At 53.8% G+C, this 23,450-nt stretch overlaps 1 protein-coding gene across 1 annotated transcript in view; it reads left to right on the forward strand.

Moving 5' to 3' along the window:
• Nucleotides 1-10,434: 10,434 nt before the first annotated feature.
• Nucleotides 10,435-23,450, forward strand: part of NOVA2 (NOVA alternative splicing regulator 2) — a 31,944-nt gene continuing 18,928 nt past the window's right edge. The window contains exons 1-3 of the mRNA XM_036302854.1: nt 10,435-10,485; nt 10,531-10,705; nt 20,571-20,714. Of these exons, the coding sequence (XP_036158747.1) occupies nt 10,435-10,485; nt 10,531-10,705; nt 20,571-20,714 (370 nt within the window). The remainder of the gene's footprint in view (nt 10,486-10,530; nt 10,706-20,570; nt 20,715-23,450) is intronic.

The raw sequence follows: 23,450 nt of genomic DNA on the forward strand, positions 1-23,450 counted from the left end.
TCTTTCTCTGTGTGTCTCTCCCCCTTCCTTCCACTCTTTCTAAAAAAATCAATGGAAAATTATCCTCAGGAGAAGATTAACAAAAAATAAAAAAATAATAATAAATAAAAGAATGTTGGAGCTGTAGCTAGACAAGGGAATACAGCATGTTTGCATCAGAGCGTTTTTTTTGTTGTGTTTTTTTTTAAATATATTTTATTGATTTTTTTACAGAGAGGTAGGGAGAGAGATAGAGATTTAGAAACATCGATGAGAGAGAAACATCGATCAGCTGCCTCCTGCACATCTCCTACTGGGGATGTGCCCGCAACGCAGGTACATGCCCTTGATCGAAATCGAACCCGGGGCCTTTCAGTCCGCAGGCCGACGCTCTATCCACTGAGCCAAACCGGTTTCGGCCAGAGCGTGTTTTTATGCCAATGAGAAGATCGAGAAGAGAGAGAACTGATGATGCAGGAGAGAGAGAGAGAACTGCTTGACTGACGTCCCTGGGTAGGGGAGAAAGGGTGGGATGTAGTACGCACGTGAGGCAGTGGCCTTGGCCAGGCGTGTTTACGTCTTTGACAGGAGGAAAGGCAGAGAACAGGGTCTCAGGCGCAGGTAGCGAGGTAGACATCCTGGGAACCTGTGGAAGTTCTCTTCTGATGGCCTCGCCTCTTGCTGTGACATAGGAGTGGGGTCAAGGGTGAGAGCGTGGACCGTGAGGAGGTGGTAGAGGTCAGAGGAGGAATGAGAAAGTGTAAAGTAACTTCCAGGAGCATGGGAGAGTGAATGGACAGGAGTGATCTTGATCTTACGGGGAGCCCATTCTCACTGTAGCGTGTGTTTTTGTCCAGCCGTGTTCGGCCGGCGGGTGCAGGCATAGAATAGGTGGAGAGCTGAGTGACACCTGCCCACCAGTCTCATTCACACAGGAACTTGGGAACAGGACGTGTCTCCCGGTGGGTGCTGGAAAGGAAGCCGACTGTGATAGTTACAAGTGCTTTGATTTAGCAAACGGAAGGGCTGTGAAAAGGATGGGGGCTTCCGATGGGGACACCAAGGCCCAGCTGAGTCCCTTCCAAGTTTCATGCATGATTTTTTAAAAATATGGGATGCTATATTATTATGCCTATAAAATGATCCAAAAGCCAAATCCATTATCAAATTTGCTGACGCAGCAAGCATTGCCCAAGCCCCTCTAGGTTGTCCTGATTATTAATGCTGTGATAATAGAGCCCTAGACGGTTTGAATCACTGGATAGAGCGTCGGCCTGGGGACTGAAAGGTCCCAGGTTCGATTCTGGTCAAGGGCATGTACCTTGGTTGCAGGCACATGCCCAGTAGGGGGTGTGCAGGAGGCAGCTGATCAATGCTTCTCTCTCATCGATGTTTCTAACTCTCTATCCCTCTCCCTTCTTTGCTGTAAAAAAAAATCAATAAAATATATTTTTTTTAAAAAAAAAATGGAAGATTATAAGAGAGGGTTTCGCGTGCCAGCAAAAGTTACTGGCGTGCCAGAGGTTGCCCACCCCTGTGCTAAACTGATCTGCATAAGAGAGTGAAGCAATGCTTTCACATGCATTAGCCTGGCCAAACTTAGGACGCCTAAGAGCACCACGTTCTAGAGAAGAGTGTGGAAGAGGGGCCACCCAGCACTGAGGGTAGGAGTACGACTGGGTGCATCCTTTCCGGAGAGCAATCTGGCAATTCTTTGGGAAGTTAATAAATGTGAAGATGGCTGACAGTTTCCCCCCTCTCTCCAGCAGGCTCCTAAACGAGGTATGTATGCAAATGAGAATGAGGGCATTTTAGGTGGCAGAGAGTCGGAAGGAATTTTATGTCCATTATTAGGGCTCCAGAAGCAGAATGTGGGGTACATGAGGGGACACCACACGGTCATATAGAAGGAGCCAGTGCAATGCTTAGTAAGTGCCTGATGCTAAATGCTTGAAGATGCCAGCTTGCAACGGCCTTATAAGAGAGGTACCATTATTCAACACCCTCTATTTTTAAAAAATAATTCTTTACTGTTGAAAGTATTACACATGTTCCCTTTTGCCCCTCCATTGACCCCCTTCAGCCCGCCCCCGCCCCCCCCTCCGCCCCAGGCCCTCACTGCCCCATTATCTGTGTCCACGGGCCATACATACTGTATATGCATACAAAGTCGTTGGTTGATTAATCCTACCCACCCATCCTCCCCTGACTTCCCTCTGAGATTCCGCACTCTGTTCCATGCTTCCATGTCTCTGGATCCACTCTGTTCATCAGTTTATTTTGTTACTTAGATTCCACATATGATAACAGCCTTTTTTTTAGAGAGAGAGAAAGGGAGAGAGAGAGAGAGAGAGAGAGAGAGAGAGAGAGAGAGAGAGAGAGAGAGACATCAACATGAGCGAAACGTTGATCGGCTGCCTCGTGCATGCCCCCTACCAGGGATCGAGTCCACAACCCGTGCATAAGACCTGACCAGGAATCTAACCCGCAACCTCTCGGTGCACAGGACGACACCCAACAAACTGAGCCACACCAGCCAGGACAACACCCTCTGTTTTACAAATGGAGAAACTGGAGCCCAGAGAGGTTAAGTAACCTGCCCCGGGCCATCCAGCTTGTGAGCAGCCAGGCTGAGACTTAAGCCCAGGCAGCCTCCCCTGAGCCCTCTTCAGACTCACCCATCATGAGCTAGAAATAAGCAGCCCCACGCAGAGAGCGCTCAGAAAGCACAATGAAAGAAAGGGAGGCTTGTGGCTCCAAGGCGCTTTTGCAGATTTAAGACATATATAAGACAAAATGACCTTGAAGGCTACATACATGGATTTCAATGAAAGAATAGAAGAGGGATTGGGAGCCAAAAGTTCAGCACCCTAGAGAGGGTACCTATGGGAGGGGGCGAAGATGAAGGGGAGAAATTACTAAAATTAAATGCAAGCAGAAATGATTGCATAGAATCAGCTTCATCCTATGCCCTGTGATGAGCTAGAGGAGCAGCTAAGTGGGGATGCGGGGGGCGCGTGGTGCATACCTGGAGAAAGCTGGCTGAACAGAGAGAGAGACATGTGAGAAAGAGGCAGGGAGGTAGAATGGTTCAGGAGGTAGCTTCTGCAGCCAGGTGGCCAGGGTTCAAGTCCCAGGTCTGCTACAAGTGACTTAAGCTCCTGTGCCTCAGTTTCCCCATCCATAATATTTGTAAATGCCCACGCTGTGGGAGAGATGCACAGAAAGCTCCTTCTCCCTCCATGAACCTGAGGCCAGAAATCTACACCGTTCCTCAAAGTTCTTACAGAAATCCCCCCCTTTTTTTATTTTTTATTTTCTCTCGCCTACAGTGCCCTGTATGATCTGACTTGCTTTTTAAATGAATGACTCTGGGCGTGCACTGTCCCTTCCCATGGAAGACTGAAGACCTCGCCTGGCTGAGCTGAAACCCGGAAGACGTCCTGCCAGCACCGAGCAGCGCTGGCCAGGGCAGAGTGGCACAGGGTGGAGGGGCCCAGAGCAAGGTGGGGCCGACCAGCACCGACCAGCACCGCAGGCCAGTCTGGAGCAGAGCTGAGTGAGCTGCCTGCTGAGTGGGGCCTGGCCGAGGGCTGCTGGCCCCAGGCTGCCTCCCAGCCATGCTGTTTTCGCCGTCCTGCTGTATCACAATGGAGCTGTGTGCTGAATCAAATTTCCTTCTCCACCACGCCCCAAATGGGAGATTCCTATTGGCAATGAATTGGCACCAAGGGCCATTGATTGACAAGTGATAGAAATACTGTCATATATAATCAATTGATTGCCTTCTAATACAGATGTTTTTGCCTTCAGCATGAAGAGTTTTAAAATTATACTGTTGCCCTAGCCGGTTTGGCTCAGTGGATAGAGCGTCGGCCTGTGGACTAAAGGGCCCCGGGTTCGATTCTAATCAGGGCACATGCCCAGGTTGCAGGCTCAATCCCCAGTAGGGGGCGTGCAGAAGGCAGCCGATCAATGATTCCCTCTCATCATTGATGTTTCTATCTCTCTCTCCACTCCCTTCCTCTCTGAAATCAATAAAAATATATATTTTAAAAATTATACTGTTGCCTTAGCTGGTTTGGTTCAGTGAATAGAGTGTCAGCCTGTGGACTGAAGGGTCCTGGGTTCGATTCCGGTCAAGGGCACATGCCGGGGTTGCAGGCTCAGTCCCCAGTGGGGAGCGTGCAGGAGGCAGCCGATCAATGATTCTCTTTCATCATTGATGTTTCTCTCTCTCCCTCTCCCTCTCCCTTCCTCTCTGAAATCAATAAAAACATATTTTAAAAAAATAAGAAATACTGTCCTGTTAAGTCTAGTAATTTTAACTTTAAGATGTTTATTGTACTTCTAAACTTAACAATGTAGGCCTTCTCCAAAATTCTCCTAAAACTCCGTTTTTCTAGGTATAATGACATATTCAAATATATTGTGAGTTATATCTTTTTGCTTACAGTCTAAGTCAGGGGTGGGCAAACTTTTTGACTCGAGGGCCACAATGGGTTCTTAAACTGGACCGGAGGGCCAGAACAAAAGCATGGATGGAGTGTTTGTGTGAACTAATATAAATTCAAAGTAAACATCATTACATAAAAAGGTACGGTCTTTTTTTTCAATAGTTTTATTCATTTCAAACGGGCCGGGTCCGGCCCGCGGGCCATAGTTTGCCCGCGGCTGGTCTAAGTTAAAGGTCTAAATTTTTTTTCAAGTTGCTGACTTTTTTGTCCCAATACCACACGTTGAAAGAAATATAAATTTTCAATCAAAACTAATGCTGTAGTTAAAAAAAAAAAAAAAAAAAAAAGGACTCTGTCTGTTGAAATGATGGGCACGGGTGGGAGTGGGGCGCACAGGAAAGGTCCTATGAGTCTGGCGGGGTAGGGCGGGGGGCTGCTGAGGGCCTGGGCTTTGGCGGTGTTGATAGAGGCTGCGACATGGGTCAGATTTGGAATCCAAAGGTGCAGCAGAGAGCGTTTGCTTATGGATTGGCTGTGGGTGTGAGGCAAAGAGGGGGTGTCAAGGGCAAATGCAAGGTTTTTGGCCTGAACAACTGGGAGAGTTTGGAATTGATCCCAGAGGCAGTAGGAAGTCATAGGAAGATATTAAGGCTGGGGGGAGGGGGGAGGGGACGCTGGTCAGATGCCATAATCACCAAGGAGGCAGCCAGGGCTGGGATGGATTCAAGCCCTGGCTCAGCCCCCAGCTCGCTGTGGGCTCCTGGGCACGATGAAACCATTCTGGACCCCCATCTCCCCGTTCTACAAAGAGGCTGTGAGGAGCAAAGGACCCCTCGAGACCTTCGCAGCACAAAGACTTTTGCTCCAAGATCCTCTGACTCAAATAGCCCAGGATCAGATCTACACACACTCATTACGCAGTCAGACCCCTCTTCCCCATCCTCCCCGAAGGCCTCCTTGTCCCCGTGGACAGGACACAGAAGTTCCCTGGTCTGGGAGCCTGGGGGGTAACGGTGACAGTGACAAGCGGTATTTGTTGAGCACACATTCTGTGCCAAGGGCTGTCTCAGCTCTGTCACACTGACACCACACAGGAGCTCTGAGCGGTGGGTGTTTTATCATCACCCCCGTTTGGTAAATGGGGAAACTGAGGCTCAGGAGAGGTGAAATGATTTGCCCACAGTCACATGGCAGAACCAGGACTCCAGTGATGTCTTCCCACCTGTCACCCAGGCCCAACCACCAGCACTTCCCACCTGCGTGGTCAAGATCACCTCCATACTTCTACCACCACCACCACTGGTCCCTCTACCTCCCCCTGCCCCCCGCCCCCCGCCCCCCGCAGTATTGTTCGCATGCAGCCAAAAGGATCTTGTGATAAAACCTAAATCAACTCACATCCTTCCTCAAAACTCTCCCACGGTCCCATTTCACTCCGAGTCAAAGCTAAGTCTTTGACTGTGGCCCTCAGAGCAGACAGTCGGCTCCCTGCCAAACTCTCTGGCCTCATCCCTCCCACTCTCCAACTTCCCTGGGCTCCTCCTCCTTCCTCCAACAAGCCAGGTACACTCCCGCCTCGGGGCCTTTGCACCTGCTCTTCCCTCTGCCTGGACCGCTCTTTCCCCAGAGATCCACCTGACCTCACCTCTTTCGTGTCTCTGCTCAAATGTCATCTCCTCAGTGAGGTCTTCCCTGTCCATTCTATCTTTTCTTAAATGTTTTTATGTTTCTTATATGTTTGTATTGATTTCAGAGAGAGCAAGGGAGAGGGAGAGATAGAAACATCAATGATGAAAGAGAATCATCCATCAGCTACCTCCTACCCTCTCCCTACAGGGGATTGAGCCCCGCAACCCGGGCATGTGCCCTGACGGGAATCAAACAGTGACCGCATGGTTCATGGGTCTATGCTCAACCACTGAGCCATACCAGTGGACTGACTAAGTGTATTGCTTACTGTGGGTCAAAAAAGTTTGCAGAACCCTGCATGGAACAGTCCTACCTCTCCCAGATCCCATGTACAGACTGGATAGATGATGCTAGTATCAGCTCTTCACTGGGTCCCATGCTAAATGGTCTTACCTCCTTTGGCTCCTGGATTTCTCACCACCCACTTGACAGATAGGAAGACTGAGGCTCAGGCTAGAGAAAGCTCATGCCTGAGGTCACCGGGCTGGGAAAGAGAAAAGCAGGGCTTGAGCCCCAGCAGCCTCCCTCTCTCCTGCGCCTACCCAGTTGCCCGCTTGCCCTACCCCTCCCACTTTGCTCCCCACCTATACAAAGCACTCAAGTGTGCCAGCCTGTCCTCAGAGCCCCCGGGTGCAAGCTGCCTCGTAGGTCCTCCAACAGTGCAGCCAGCAGGATCGTTTTCACTCCCATTCTGCAGGCTAGCAAACTGAGGCTAGGCAGCATTTCCAAGAATCGACCATTCTATCCAAACTCCCTCTCCAAACTCCCCTCTTGGAGAAGCAGGAGAGAGCAGTGGCTCAACATGTGTCTTTCCCCCCCTCGGTTCAAACCCCACGCTTCCAAACTCTGTAGCTGTGTGATTCCAGGCAAGCTCTCTGAGCCTCAGTTTCCTTTTCTGCAAAACAGGAATAATAATAGTATCTGCCCCCAAGGCCATGCTTAAGACTTAAATATGTTGGAATACGTGCAAAAGTATTAGGTCAGCAACCACACCCCTGTGTTGGAAATCTTACCTGCACCCCCGTGTAATTGGACTACTATTTGCCCCTGAACTTTGTCAAGGAGGCCCTTTCTTTTCTTCTTCTTTTTTATTTTATTTTATTATTATTATTATTATTATTATTATTATTATTATTGGCTGCCTCCTGCACGCCCCGATCAGTAATTGAACCTGCAACCGAGGCACGTGCCCTTGACCAGAACCGAACCCGGGACCCTTCAGTCGGAAGGCCAGCGCTCTATCCACTGAGCCAAACCAGCTAGGACAAGGGAGGCCCTGTCTTGAGTTAATACAGCTAGAAAGCGGGAGGGTCAGAATTGGGATGCAGGTCTGCCTGGCTTTTCACCACCGAGTCACAACAGTCCTTTGGGGTGTTAGTTTCGACAGCGACAGCGGCGAGATTGTCCAAATGAAGGAACATAAGACTCAGAGAGAGTTAAGGGTATGCCCGAGTCACACCGCGTGTAAACGGCAGGCCCAGGTTTTGAACCCAGGCTGTGTGTCCAGATGCAGGCTGACTTTGGTCCCATGGTCCCCTCCTTAAAGCTCTGATCAGCTGAAGGGAAAAGCAATTTGAGGGTTGCCCTTGTCCCAGCTCAGTCTGATGGTCTTGTATTCCTGGCTCCGGCCCCTGCCCAGCCTCCAGTGGCCGCTTCCCTGAAGACTCTAGACTGAGGGTACTGGGGTGGCACGGATGATGGCAGAGGGCGCAGCAACCCCCTCCACTGGCCTCTGATTGGGGCCCTGCAATCCCCCAGGATTTGGTGCTTGGAAAGCTGACGTTGGGTTGCTATGGCAATGGGTTTGGGGCGGTTACCATAGCAGCAGAACTAGCCTGGGTTTAAAAATATCTAGGAGGAGGTTTGTGTTTGTGTGTGAGTGTGAGTGCGTGACCGACCATGCTGTCGTGTGTGTCCAACTGGGAGGGCTTGGGGGGACTGTAGAGCTGGGGCTGCAGGCATGACTAGGGGGTGGGGGCTGAGCTGCACACGGGACTCCATGTGTGTTGTGTATGCTGCTGAGTGATCTGTGAGGTCTCCTGTATTGTGTGCATGAGACTATGTGGGACATGTATCTAAAGGTGTGTGATTACCCACTTTGCGTGGAAGACACACTTGAGTCCGTGTGTCCGTGTATTTCACATGTCACTAACATGTATGCCTTATGTAACATGGGTTGTGCTTGTTCGGTGGCTGCAATCATGTCCTCACAACTTCTCAGGGCGTGTGTGGCCAAGTGTGGAGTAGTTTTGGCTCTGAATGTGCGCACCTGGGAAATACTCTGATATCAGCTGTGCCTGTGTCTATTTGTGTGTGAGTGCCTGTGGTATGGCTTTGGGTCTGCCTGACTAACTGTGCATTATGCATTATTAAGGAGTGTGTGTGTGTGTGTGTGTGTGTGCACACCCGTGTGCCTATCCCCCATGAGTCTTCTTCATACATCAGAGTGTGCCTATGTGAAACTGTTGAGAGTGTGTACCTGTGTGTCTGCAAGAGGGCCTGTGTGACTGGGACTGGCGGGACTTCACACCCAACCCCATGGATGTTGAAATATGTACCTGTGTGGTGTGAGTATATGTAACTCAAAGGGTCTAGGTGTGGATCTCCGCCTGACCCCAGTATCTCCCTGCATTCCTCTGCCTCTTCTCCGTCTCCATGGCAACCAGCTCCTCAGCTTCCTCCAGGAAGATGGAGGGGGAGGATCCTGACTGCAGTGGACCACAACCCCCTACGATCCCCCTTGGCTCTGGGGACAATAGGGGGAGGGGACAGATGGGTGACCACCCCATCCACCTCAGGCCATCTGCTACCCTCTCCATCCTGGGGACCTGAGAGCATGGCAAGGGAGGGGGGGCAGCAGTGGGATGGAGCAGAGGGAGGAGGGCCCCCCCCCCCCCCGGCTGCCACAATCACCCTCACTCAGGCCTCTTCTGAGCCTAATCTTGCCTCTGGCTGACCTAAGGAAGGAAAGAATCCTGGGAGACCAGGAATCCAAGGAGAAGAAAATTAATGGATCAGTGAACGTTGACTATTAGCAATGATCAATTCCAAGGAAATACCCCATACTTTCAATGATTTTCGGCTCTGAAATTAAACTTGTCCTTCATTCAAATCCCAGTTTCCCCCTCAGTCTATCCGTGTGCCCTTGGACGAGCCACACTCCACGCTCCTGGGCCTCCACTTTGTCATCTGAAAAGTTGTTTTTCTTCATGACATGAATAGTGACACTTGACAAGGGGCGACTGTTTTGTCCCCCAGCGTTGTAAGGGACAGTGCCTGGCACCTAACATGTTGATTGAATTGAACACCAGTGGTGCGCTAGGCTCAGAGCTACACGCTTTAACTCAGGTATTCATTGAATTAATACCCAGGGGCCTTGCAGTAACCCTGTGTTAATTCTTCAAGGAATAAATGCAAAGTTTCGAGGAGGAACGTCCCAGCTGGGGTGGGAGACTTGTGACGTGGGATTTCTTATCTCGACCAAGTGATGTCCAGCTGCTGAGGCTAAGTTTCCTCCCCTGTAAACTGGGGATACTAAGAGCACCTAAAGGAGCTGGTTGCTCTGGGGATTCCATGTGATGTTTGTGCAGCGCTTGCTTAGAACCGGACCGAGCACATAGCAAGTGCTCAGTAACCGTGCTTTACTGGCGAGGGGTGGGGATGTGTTGCCTGAGTCCGGGGTCCCACTGTAGCCTGGGGAAGCTGAGTCCCTCCGGCAGCGGTGGGAGGGGCGTGGCCAACACATAGGGGCGTGGTCTAGGCTTCCAGGGCAGGCCAATGGGGGCCCCGAGGGGCGTGGCCTTGACCGGCATGGGTGTGGCCTTGCGTGGGTGGGCGGGGCCAGGCCGCGGTGGGAGCCTCCGGGAAAGAAGATGCTTGGTCCAGCAGCCACCGCCAGCCCTGCCGCCGCTGCCACCCGTGCCCGCCGAGCCCCACGTCCCCACTAGCGGCTGCCTCCGCCTCCCAGCTCCGGCCCCCCGCCCCGAGCAGGGTCTGGGGGGCTCGGCCCTCCTCCCGGGGCAGCCAAGAAGGGAGCCCCATCCCTCCAGTGGCGCGGCCAGTCCCCGGGCTCCCTGATTTCGAGAGAGACCCCACCCCTGAGTTTCCTCCGGACCCCATCGGAGACCCCCTGGGCCCTCCCATACGGCTCACATCCGTTCTCTTGTCTCTGTCAGCCCCCCAGAACCAGCTCCCTCCCTCCTTCCCTCTCCGGGGTTCCCCCTCCCCCATCCCTCCGCCGCCGCCCCCTCCTCCTCCCACATCCCCTTCCCTCCCCCTCCCCTCTCCCCTCTGCCCCCCCCCCCCCACCATGAGGATGATGGCCGCCGGCGCGGTGCACGGCCTCTTCACGGCCTCCGCGGCCCCGCAGCCGCCGCCGCCCCCGCCGCCGCCGCCGCAACCCCAGCCTCCCCAGCAGCCGTCGCCGCCGCCACAGCAGCCGCCGCCGCCGCCGCCGCAGCCGCAGCAGCAGCAGCCGCCGCCCCAGGCCCCCCCCCTGGGGCCCGAGGCCCCGGATTCCCGCAAGAGGCCCCTCGAAACGCCCCCCGAGGTGGTCTGCACCAAGCGCAGCAACACGGGAGGTGAGAGGGGGCTGCGCTCGGGGTGGGGGAGCGGGCAGGGGGCCTCGCCTTTCTCCATCCTCCTCTCTCCCCCGTTGGCAGGTGCAAGGGCTCTAGGGAGGGGAAAAGCGCCCCTCCCTAGCCCCGGAACCGAGAGGGGAGTTGGGGAGAGTCCGGACCCCCTCCCCTGCTGGCCGCGGCCCGGGGCTGGGAGCTTTGTCTGCGACCAGAGGAGTTGGGGGGGGAGGGGGTGGTAAGTGTCCTTGGGGGGGCGCAAAGGTTGGGGGCGCGGGTCCCTCCGAGCCGGTGTCCGTGTCCTTGAGGGGTGTGTGATGTGACCCTTTGGGGCAGGGGTGTTCCCGGCTGGCGCGTCCTGGCGGGGGGAGGGGAAGGAGGAGCGGAGGCCTGTGGGCTCGGAGCTCTCCATCTCCTCCCTGGGGATGTCCTGAGCAGGGGTGTCCTGGAGGGAGGCATGTGCGGGCCACGGCGGAAGGAATTGTGTGTGGGCACCAGCGGGTGGGTGTGTTGGTGAGATGGAGGAAAGGGTGGGTGTGTAGAGCCAGGTGGGAGAATGTGTGGCTGGGACAGGTGTGTGTGTGTGTGTGTGTTCGTGTGTATTCATGTGTGCGTGTGGGCCCTGTAAGGCCTGAATGTGTGGCATTAGGGATCACGGATACGGCAGGAAAGAGGGTGTATGTGTGTGTGTCTGTGTAAGAGAGAGGGCAGATGAGAGGGGCTGGGATCCATGTTTGAGACCCTGGTATGTGTAACAAGGAAAAGTGTGTGCATGTCACCCCAAAAGTGGCAGCGGTAGAGGAGTGAGGGTGTGTGTGACATGCAAGCGGGTGTGTGGGGGACGCTGAATGGGCTGGCTCTGGGTGTGAGCCATGAGAGGCTGTGCGGATCAGGGGGAGGCAGTTCAGTATGTGACACAGGCGTGTCTGGGGTGGGGTGGGACCAGGAGAAGCGGGTGAGGGTATGTGACCAGAAAATGGTGTGGGTGTGACTCCAGAGAGGCTGTGGCTGGGTGTGACACATGGAGGTGTGCAACAATGACATCAGAGGGGGTGTGTGCCACAAGCGGAGGTGGGTGTATGACGAGGGAGAGGTTGGGGCTCCGGGGGTGAACCGGGAACAGGGAACATGTGCATATGACACCCAAGGGGTATGAGCAGGGAAGGGTGCGTGTGTGACAGCCAGCGTGTGTATAGTTGTAACAAGGGGAGAGGTGTGTGTGTGTGATGGTTGAGTGTGTGACACCGGGGAGGTGGGGATGATTGTGTGTGGTTGTCAAGGGAGTGTGTGTGTGACACCACAGAAGAGGGGCCGTCCCTGTGTGTGACCTGAAGAGGGATGTGTACGGGAGAATAAAAGACATGCTGGGGGCGCTAGGTGTGTGTCTCAGGAGCAAGCAATTAGTCGGGGGGTCCTCTGAGCCCAGTCCATTAGCCCTGGACGAGGGGAGACCCCAGAGCAGAGAGGCCCCTCCTGGCGGTCACCTTGGCCAAAATCTCTGCTTCCTCCAGCCTTTTCCTCGGGATGGGAGCAGGATGGCCTCAGGCAGGGTGCACCTTCTCTTCCCACTGCCAGGCTGCCGGGCGCTGGAGTGGGTCGGGTGGGGACCTCCCCCACCCGCCCCCCCCCAGACTAACACAGTTGAGTCTCTTCCTTCTATCCCAGTGCTCCCCCCACCCCTGTCCAGGTGGGACAGGAATCGGGGACCCCCTGGCCGCCTATGAGGGTGTCCAGCAGAAATTGGAGGAAAGGGAAGTTGGGGGAGGGGTTGGGAGTGAGTTTCCTGTCCTTCTTCCTGCTCCCCCACCCCCAACACACACATGAATACGGCCCCTCCGACTTCCTTCCCTCCTTCCTGTCCCATTGCCATTCCCAGTCGCTGAGAGGGTCAGGGACCCAGGTGGCCCCAGAGCCCGGCCCGGCAGGCAGTCCAGCCCCGCCCCCCGCGGTGGGGAGGGGGAATCCCATTCTTCTCTTAAAGGGGCTGAGAGGCTCCAAAGCAGTGCACTCAGAGCAGCACAACCTTTCTGCCGAAGGTGGTCCGGCCCGAGCCCTTGGCGCCCTACTCTGAGTCAGACTCTGAGATACGGATTAATTTCCCAATGAATCCCTCCAGGGGGGTGATTTGGGCTGCTTTTTCAGATGAACAGAACTGAGGCTCGGGGAAACGGAGCCACGGCCCAGGCACACAGCTCATCGGTGCTGGAGCTGGGACCCGTCAACCCCGGTGCCGGTGCCGGTGCCGGTGCCGGGTTCCAGGGCTCATGTGCTTGCTCTCGGCAGCAGGGAAACTAGGATGAGCCCTGAGGGACCGCTCCTCCAGGCTCTCGCCCCTCCTCCCCTCCCATTGACCCACGGGTAAACTGAGGCCCGGAAACGCAAAGGGGCAAGCCTCCGTTTAGAGCAGTGGTTCTCAACCTTCTGGCCCTTTAAACACAGTTCCTCATGTTGTGACCCAACCATAAAATTATTTTCGTTGCTACTTCATCACTGTCATGCTGCTACTGTGATGGATCGTCATGTCAATATCTGATCTGCAGGATGGTCTTAGGCGACCCCTGTGAAAGGGTCGTCGGACCGCCAAAGGGGTCGCGACCCACAGGTTGAGAACCGCTGATTTAGAGAAACACTCAGGGGCAGGGATGGGCAAGGGTCTGAGACTTTCATCTCAGAAGTGAGGGCTCTTTCTTTTTTTTATATTTTATTAATTTTTTACAGAGAAGAAGGGAGAGGGGTAGGGAGTTAGAAACATCGATGAGAGAGAAACATCGATCAGCTGCCTCCTGCACACCCCCTACTGGGGATGTGCCCGCAACCAAGGTACATGCCCTTGACTGGAATCAACCTGGGACCCTTGAGTCCGCAGGCTGACGCTCTATCCACTGAGCCAAACCAGTCAGGGCAAGTGAGGGCTCGTTCTGACACTTTCATGACTGGGGTGTTGAGTCAACATCCCTTTTCTGAGCCTCGGTGTTCCTACCATCTGCCAAATTGGGAAATAACAGTGACCACAACGATAATAATAATAAAAGCTACCAGTATAATTGCTTAGTGCCTTACATGCAGCATTTCATTCATTTAATTCTCCCAGTATCTAAGATGAAACATTAATAATAATAATAATAATAATAACAATAATAATAAATTACAATGATGGCTAGCATTGAAGGTCTGCAGTGTGCCGTGCCAAGAAAAATTATGGAAAACATTTGGTACCGGCCAAATCATTGAATCCATACAATTCTATTATGTTATCCGTCTTACCGACGGCAAAGTGCGGCCCAGAGAGGTTAAGTAACTTGCCCAAAGTCAGTCAGCTAATCAGAGGCTGAGCCGTGATTCGAACTCGGGAGGCTGCCTCCATTGTGCGGGCAAACACCGTAGGGAACCTCATTTTCAGGTGAGGATAGGCTCAGCGAGCTGGGGAACTCCTCTGGGGTGTCCCAGCAGGTTGTGGCAGACGGGGCAGACGGAGTTCTTGCCCAGGGCACCTGCCCCGTTCTTGGGGGCCGATAGAGGAGATGGTGGCTGTTAAACTGGCTTCCGGGTACCATGACTGGCAGGCAGGGGCGGCTGGGAGGGAGATGAAGCTCTGAGGACAGGAGGCGTTAGGTGAAGAGGTGGCTGGAAACTCCAGTTAGAAGCAGCAGATGACCAGGCTGAGGGGCAGTAACAAAGAGCGTCCCCCTCGAGTACAGATGATAACTCTGAAGGTGCCAGTAGAATGGCCCCCGTACTTCTGGCCGTGTTCCCACCTCTGTCACCCCCATATATAAACAGAAACGCACGCTTCACCCCCCACCCGTAGCTTACACCAGCCAGGTCCTGTTCCCGGCATCCCTCACATCCCTTAACACAAAGACAACGGCACCAGGGTTAAGGGCGCTCGGGTGGGACCTTCCAGGGCCCGTCTCCTCCCTGTCCCTGTCCCTGTCCCGTGCTTGGTGTGGGCCCCTCAGGCACCCTGTTTCGCTGCTCTGAGGCTCAGTCTCCTCGTCTGCAAAATGGGGACCGTAAGTCCTCCCTCTGCCTCTCCAGGCTGCTGTGCGGGTTCGGTGAGGTTGCGTAGGTGAAGTGAGGCCTGGCAGGTGGCAAGCACTCAATAATCAATAGCTGTCATTCAGTATTTTTATTATTATTGTTGTTGTTGTTGTTGTTGTTGTTGCCATGAGAATGTCACTGTCCTGTTCCGCCACTCACGGGTGAATTCCCCCAAGGGAGTCATTCCCCACTCACCTTCCTCTCACTCAGAGACCGTGTCACCACACAAAGTCAGCATCACACCTGCCGGCGCTCATCCCTTCAGGGGCCGGCTCCAGTAGTGTTACACTTCTCACACGCGCGCACCATCCTTCACGGAAAGGCATCCCAGACCTGGCGTCCCCCCATCCTCGGCGGTACCCTCCAGCACCCTCACACGCCCCATGACAAGATCAGCCTCAGCCTCAGCCTCCGCACACCTCACAGAACACGTGACCCTGCCGCCCCGGACCCCAGGCAGGAGCAGGTGCCATGGGTACAGCACCCGGCTTTGGCTTCCCCAGGCCGCTGTCACGGAAAACAGCACCGCCACAACGTACACCCCCAGCCCTACCTTTGCATGGGTGACCTCCCGTTCAGATCAAAGCCGCCTTTCAGGGTCCACTCTCTGACTGTAAAAAGGGCCACTCCTTCCCAGCACCCCAGATCTTTGGTTCAGGTGAACGTTATTTAGAGGGGCGGGGGGGTGGTGGTGGTCGCTGTTTGGAAGCCTTCAGAAGCACTCCTGAGGAGGTGGGCACCCAGGGGCGGGCGGGGGGGGGGGGGGGAGACCAGAGACTCATAAAGGCTAGAAGAGGGAAGACAGCCCCTTCCCAAGGTGGAAATACTTGCAACTGTAGCCGGAGGGACACAGATGAATCAGGAGAGCCGAAGCTGGCATCTCTTCAGTCCCTGGCATGAGTAGAGGGAGCTACCTGAGCCCAAGGAAAGTGCTAAGAGGGGGGTGGAGCATGGGTGGGTGGAACGTTCTGGCATCTCGATTCTGCGATTCTGCGTCGGTAGAAGGAAGAACTTTTTTCACAGGCAGAGTCCTGAGTATTCAAACAGGGTGGGATGGGTGAGGCTTGGGGGCTCCAGGGTCAGCAGAGGTTGCGTGTCTCCCCTTGCTGCAAGGCAGGCTGGGAAATAGAGGCCTGGCTTCTTCCCCGGGGAAGTGGGACTCACCCGGGGAGAAGTGCCCTCAAATAGGAAGGACACGCAGATTCGAGAGAGGACCAGACTGGTGGCCAGGATGGGGACGCCTGGGACCTAGAGTTCGGAGTTTGAGCAGGTGGGAGATCTCAGCTGCTGAGACTGGCTGAGGAGGGGGCTCCAGATTGCCACTAGTCTGATCCAGCGACCACCTAGCACCCCTGGATGGTTTAAGGGGTCCATGGAGAGACTTTTTTTGTTGTTTTTTCACCATTGTGTGCTCATATGAATGCGCTTTGTGGGGGAGACACAGCATACATGTTAAAAGTGATTGGATTTAAGGTAAAGGGACTGCCTGTCTTGTGTCATGATATATCCCCGGCACCTAAAACCAGGCCTGGCCCTGGCCGGGGGGCTCAGTTGGTCGGGCGTTGTCCCATGCTCCAAAGGGTTGTGGGTTTGGTTCCTGGTCAGAGCACATACCTAGGTTACGGGTTCGATCCCCCGTCAGGGCGCGTAGGGGAGGCAGCCGATGGATGTTTCTCTCTCACATTGATGTCTCTCTCTCTCTCTCTCTCTCTCTCTCTCTCTCCCTCTCTCCCTTCTTCTCTCTCTGAAGATCAATAGGAACATATATTCAGGTGAGGATTTAGAAAAAGACATTATAAAATAAGGCCTGGCACATATAGTGGGTGCCAGGAAGGATTTGTTGGAGGAAGCGAGGGAAGAGGGAGAGAAGGAAGGAAGGAAATAGTAGTGCAGAGGGATGGGAAAAGGCAACATTGAAGAAGGTGGCAGGAGGACGAAGAGTATCACAGAGATACTGAGGCAGGAGAATGGGCGCAGGGTCTCACTTCTGCCAGTGAGAAGCCATTTCTCCTCCACGAAGCAGGGAAAAGCCAGGGCAGCCCCTAAGGGGGTAAGTGATGGAGGAAGAGGGGTCTCCCCTCCTTTTCATATTTCCCAGCAAAACCCCAAATCTTAGAGGCTCATTTCCCCACTTAGAGAACACTTCCATGTGTCAGACACTGTGATAAGAACTTATATTCATGAAGCACGTAATAATAATAGAAATAATTGCCCTGCCAGGGTGGCTCAGCTTGTTGGAGCATCACCCATACAACAAAAGGTTGCAGGTTCAATTCCCAGTCAGGGCACATACAGGAGGCAATCAATAGATCAGTGATGGCGAACCTATGACACCACGCGAACTCATTTTTTTGGTTGATTTTTCTTTGTTAAATGGCATTTAAGTATATAAAATAAATATCAAAAATATAAATCTTTGTTTTACTATGGTTGCAAATATCAAAAAATTTCTATATGTGACACGGCACCAGAGTTAAGTTAGGGTTTTTCAAAATGCTGACACGCCGAGCTCAAAAGGTTCGCCATCACTGCAATAGATGTTTCTCCCTCACATCTCTCTCTCTCTCTCCGCTCTCTCTAAAAATCAATAAAAATGTATCCTCAGGTGAGGATTATAATAATAATAATAATAATAATATGATGATATCTAACATTTTTCAAGTGCTCCATGTGCCTGAAACCATCCTAAGTACTTTACAGTTTATCATTTTATTACTGACAGTAGCCCTGTGGGGTAGCACTATCATGTCCCCATTTTACAGGTGAGAAAACTGAGGCCCACGGGCACACGGGCTATCGGTGACAAAATTCACACTCAGTCTAGGGCTGTTTCTGCCATTTCCTATGGGAATTCTGACAAAACCTGGGAAGTATGAGAAAGGGCACAGGAAATGGGGTGGGGACCAGTTTTCTTCAGAGCAGATGAATATCTTCTCTCTTCAAGAGGGAAGCTGGCTGGAGGGAAGATGGGGACTGGAGTCAGAGGACGAAAGAGAACTGAGCCCTAGTGAGAGGGGAAGGATCTCCCTGTAACTGAACCCTCTTTCTGAGCCTTCCAGGAGGTAGAGAACTAGCCCTCATCTCTGAGCCAGGTTTAGGGGCAGGGCAGACAAGGGGCCACCTCTGGGAACCCAGGGGAGAAAGGGAATTGGGGGGAGGGCTGGGATGATGGATGGGAAGGCACCCTGGGGCGAGCCAATTACCTAATAGGCTTAATGGTCTGATTAGGCAAGTTTAAGAGGATTGCCTTGGGCTCAGGGAAACCCCTTCATTCTGGACCCCCTCCCAATGCAGGCACAGCCACATTCAACCCCTCACCCTCAGACACCCCACCTTAGCACATCGGGGAACCCAGAACCTTCCATCCTAAGGGACCAGGTAGAGATGGGCAGGGCTCCCAGGCCCTGACCCTGCTCCCATTTTTCCCAGCAGTTTCTCCTTATCTGAATGTTGGAATGTTGGAGTTTCATGGGAGAACATTGAAAATAGGTTTCCTTTGCTTGGGAGGTGTTTTACAACCTTAAGCTTTGGAGACAGGACGACCTGGCTCCCCCCTCCCCTGTCCCCCTACTCCCCACCCCCACCCCCCCGCCACCCCCATGTTTATTGCATGCCTACTACTGCTGGGCACCGGTCAGTCCCTGGGACACCAGGGTGAGCTCTAGTGCATGGCCCACAGTGGGCTTCGGTGATACATTGCTCTGAATACATCCCCTCCTCAGAGTTTAAGGAAAGCTTCCAAGAGTTAAGAGGCATTTGAGTGGGGATCTGAAGGACAAAAGGAATTCATTGGGGGGAGGGGAGTTGCAGACACAGAGAATGTGCAAAGGCCCTGAGGTGGGACGGAGGAAGAAATGTTGGAGGAACAGAAAGGAAAGTATGTCTAGTGCCCATAGAGAAAGACCAGGACCTGCAGCTGGAAAGGTGGGCGAGCCCGATCACCAAGGGACTTCGGTTGAGAAGTCAACAGTTTGGTTAGAAGGTAGGAGAGGCAAGGCACTGGCCTTGAGACTGCGTTAACCAAGAGCTTTATCCATGACCAAGGAAATGGCCATAACAAAGAATGGCCAAGCCCCACAGACACCCTTGGCACCACCTTGGCACCTCCGGTCTTGAGACTGACTGTCCTTGAACGCGTTGGCCTTTGGCCACGGGCAGTGGAGGGTGTTAAACAAGGGAGGGCCAAGAACCAAGCAGAATCGCATTTGAATCTCAGCCCAGCAACTAACTGTCTTGGTGCCCTTGGGCTGGTGACCTGGAGCTGGTGCCTCTCCGTCTCTGAGTCCCTCCGTGCCTCAGTTTCCTGTTTTGTAAAAATGGGGCTCGTCTACCCCCCTCACTGGCAGGTTGCGAGGAATGGACAAGTTCAACCTTGCCAAGCAGCACAGCGCCAGGGCTGTATGAGTGTTGAGGACATTTCTGGAATCCGGCCGCCTCCCTCTCACCTCTCGCTGCCTCCACCAGTCAAACTGCCATCACCTCCTGCCCAGGCCTTTGCAGTCCCCTCCTCGCTGGGCTCCCAGCTCTTCACCCTGGCTGCTCTCAGTCTGCTCCCCTCCTGGGTGCCAGAGGGATCTGGCAACCTAAGTCAGAGCACATCCCTCCTCTGCTCAGAGGCCTCCGTGGCGCCCATCTTATTTGGGTAGAAACCAAAGACGTCACGGTGGGCCACAAGCCTGAACACCCCGCCACCACCACCCCTCTGAGCCCTCATCTCTTCCCACTCTCCACTCTCACTCAACCCCAACCACCGGCCGCCGCACTCCCTGAAACAACCCAGGCATAACCCCGCTCCAGGGCCTCTGTCCTTGCTCTGTCTCCCAATAGCCACAGCCGGGGGACAGGATAGCATGGTTCAGAGCTAGGACCCTGGATCTCAGCCCTGTCACCTATGCAAACGGGGGCGCTTTCTTCACCTTTGTTTCTCATCTGTAGAATGGGTGGGTGTGTGTGTGTGTGTGTGTGTGTGTGTGTGTGTGTGTGTTTTGTGTGTGTGGGGGGGGGGTTGTTGTTGTCAGTCTTCACCAGAGGATATTTTTTCATTGATTTTTAGAGAGAGTAGAAGAGTGGGAGGGAGGGGGAGAGAGAGATACATCAATTGGTCGCCTCCCCACACATACCCCAACCGACTGACCGGAGGCTGGGATCAGGGATCAAACCTGCAGCCTAGATACTTGCCCTTGACTGGGAATCGAACCCGCAACCCTTGGCAACATCGGCCTAAACGAGAATGGGTTTTTTAAAAGTACCTCCCTCGCCGCATCAGTGTGAAAATGAGAGGAACTGGCTTTTGTAAGTGCTTGGGAGAGAGTCTAGCTCTAGCACATAGTAGGGCTGCAGCGTGTTTGACAGAGAAAGCCCCATTCTCGGGAGGGCTTTCCTGGCTGCCGGACCTGACAGCGCAGCCCCTCCACTCCCCAGCCCTTTCCTGCCTCTTTTTGTTTCCCTCGCACTCACCACCGTCTGACAGCCATGCTGTCTGTCCCCCCCTTAGGAGAACGTAGCTGTGCAAGCTCTTGGCTTAACGACTAAAACCCTCGCGGCCTCATTTTATGCGCGAAATCAGGGAGTTTGCTTCTTTCGTGGCTGTTTGGCCAGCACAGTGCTAAACACACAGCAGGTGCTCGGTGACTACTGGCGAGTGAATGAATGATCATTATTTTCCTTTCTGCTGTCCTCATGGTCATTGCTCCTGTATGTTAGTCACCGTGAGCCCAGTGGTTTCCTAGGGCACCCCGTGCTGGCACCTGAAGAAGGGGGACCCCGAAAGGTGAAGACCCCTCCGCCACTCCCCTCCCCCTGACTCTCCTCCCGCCGTGTGCCCCTGCAGAGGAGGGTGAATACTTCCTGAAGGTGCTGATCCCTAGCTACGCAGCGGGCTCCATCATTGGCAAGGGCGGGCAAACCATCGTGCAGCTACAGAAGGAGACAGGAGCCACCATCAAGCTCTCCAAGTCCAAAGACTTCTATCCGGGTAAGCCCCTGCCAGGACTCTGCCCATCCCTCCCACCTGGGCCCTGGAGGAGTGGGAGCAGCTGCCCCAGGGACTGTGAGAGTGGTGGGGGACCTCCCCTCCCCCTAAGTGGGGGGCGGGGGGGGGGGTTGAGGACAGAGCTGCTCTCAGCCCCTGGGGCCAGGCCCAGAGCAGATGGGGGTGGGGGCAGGGCCAGACAATGGACCTGCTGCATATTCATGAGCTCATTTGCATGATGTGCTGGCAGATGTGCCCCTTCCCACACACCTGCCCCTTTGGGTCAGTTGGAGGAGCTTGCGCGGAGGGGCAGGGAGGCAGGTGTTAGGATGCTCCTTGGGGCTTGGGGGCCAGCCATCCTTGTCACACACACACACTCTGTTCCCCCTACTCTGTCCCTTTGGGTTTCTCTGTCGCCCCATCTTGCCCACTCTGAGTCTCACTGGTTTTCTGCCTGTTTTGTCTCTTTCTCATTCTATCTCTGACTTTCCCACCTTTTGTTCCCTTAGACTCCAGTCCCATCGGCCCCTCTCTGTCTCCCCTGGCTCTGCTGGCTTGTCCCTCACATCTTGTTCTCAGCCTCTCATCCGGTCTGTCTGTCGTCCGTCTCTGCCTTTCCCTCTCCCTCCCCTCTGCTTTCCCTCCCTTTCTATCTTCCCATCTCTACTCCCCATCTTTTCCTTTCCCCCCACCTCTCATATTCTCCCCTTTTTCTTTCTCTTGCTCTCCCGACTGCATCTGTCCAATCACCCATTCAGCCAGTGTTCGGTAGCACCCCTCAATGAGGTCAGCCTCTGTTGGGGATGCCCCTCACTCCTCCCTCCCTCCGCCTGCCCATCGCTGCCTTTATGTTTCTCTCCTTTTCCTACGCCTCAGCTCCCTTCTGCGTGGTTTCATTTTTATCTTGTCCTCTCTCCAAACCCGACTTTCTTCTGCCTCTCCTCCATGTCTGTCTGCTTTCCCACAGCCATACATTTTCAACGCCCCTCCGCTCTCTCTAATCCCCCTCATACCTCTCACCCTGCATGTCTCCCTCCCAGGACCAATGCCCATGCTGGGCATCTAGGATTTCAGGGAAGCCCCCCAATTATCGCACATTTGCCCCAGCTGGTTCTAGTTCATCCTTAATCCCCTTGGATTTTTTTTAGGTCAAACACCAGAGATGGAGCCCAGGGTCAGGACACATTTATTCATTCTCTCTCTCTCTCTCTCTCTCTCTCTCTCTCTCTCTCTCTCTCTGCCCCTCCCCCGCAGTAAGCAGCTTTGGCAAGAGGTTTAGAGAACAGTCCAGGGAACCAGGCAAGCCCCCCCTTTCTCTTCTCCCCTGGCCCAGTGGCCCCCAGGCCCCTCCAGCCCACAAGAGACAGATAAGACCTCTGCTTGGGACATGCATCCGAGGACACTGGGTTTCTTGCCCCTGAATCACATTCTGAGACATGAGACACGTCATCATCCCCTCCCAACTCAGTGACACACCCCGCAGACCGGGCAGCTGGGAACCCCAGAGGATGGGACAGTCATTGACTCTCCGGGGATAAATACAATTCAAACAAACATAAGCCAGCGTCTGTCCCCGGTCCTTGGACGTGCGACCAGCCTCCCTCCCTGCTCCAGATCATATGGCCTGTGCCAGCTCCTGACTCATACACAGCACCCAGCCACTCTACCCGAGTCCTGTCCCTAGGACTTCCCAGGACCACGGGAACACAAGATGCTACTGCTCAAGACAAATAGCTACTTCCCTCTGCTTCTGGCTGACACCCTTTCAATCATTCATTCAGCACACATTCTCTGAGCAGCTCCTCTATGCCATCCTGTGCTGGACAGAGATGGGGACACAGCCATGACTGAGGTGCCCAGCCTTGCCCTCTCGAATCTCACATCCCAGTATGGAAGACAGACCCAACATAAGTGGTGATCCAGAGTGGTCAGGGCGAGGTGAGGAAGCCCAGAGGATGGTGAGCGCTCAGAGGGGGCACTCGACTCAGCCTGGGGAGGTCAGGAAGGCTTCCTGGAGGAGGAGCCCAGAACAATAACTATAAGTGAGTGAGGTAGAGGGCTGTTTATTCAGTCTGGCTGAAGCGTAGAGAGCAGAAGAGAAATGGAAAGGTTCTGCTAGGCCTAGTAGGTTCCCACATGAACACATACACTGCACTTGTGTGTCTACTATAACACCTACGTGGCCCTTAACCTCAAGGGAGGGGCAGAACGCAAAGGGGGATCCCTCCTGGGTACAGGAAACCCCAAACCCCAGATTTAATCCTTTCGGGTCATCCATGGAGACACTGAGACCCAGAAAGAGAGTCAGGTCCCTGGCCGAAGCCGCACAGACTCCTGCGCACTCACCCAGACACCCTCGTGATTCGAAACTCCTCCTGAATTTGAGCATCCATCTGAAGCCCTGGCCCCTATCCCAGAAGGAAAACAGACACACACGATTTTTAAAAATTGATTTATAATATATTTGCACCAAAGGACAAAATCCTAAGTGACCACTTAATAAATTCACACATATCCTTTTTTACTGTCAAAAATACAAAAGCAGCCCTGGCCTGTGTTTCCCAGTGGTTAGAACATCAGCCGGTGCACCAAAGGCTCCTGGATTTGCTTCCCAGTCAAGGGCACCTACCTGGGTTGCAGGTTTGCCCCCCACCCCCGATTCGGAGGCAACCATTCGATATGTCTCTCTCACATAGATGCTTCTCTCTCTCCTTTCTCTCTCTTTCTTCCCCCACCCCT

The sequence above is a fragment of the Myotis myotis genome, unplaced genomic scaffold (genome assembly GCF_014108235.1).
Source record: "Myotis myotis isolate mMyoMyo1 unplaced genomic scaffold, mMyoMyo1.p scaffold_m19_p_34, whole genome shotgun sequence".
NCBI classification, from domain to species: domain Eukaryota; kingdom Metazoa; phylum Chordata; class Mammalia; order Chiroptera; family Vespertilionidae; genus Myotis; species Myotis myotis.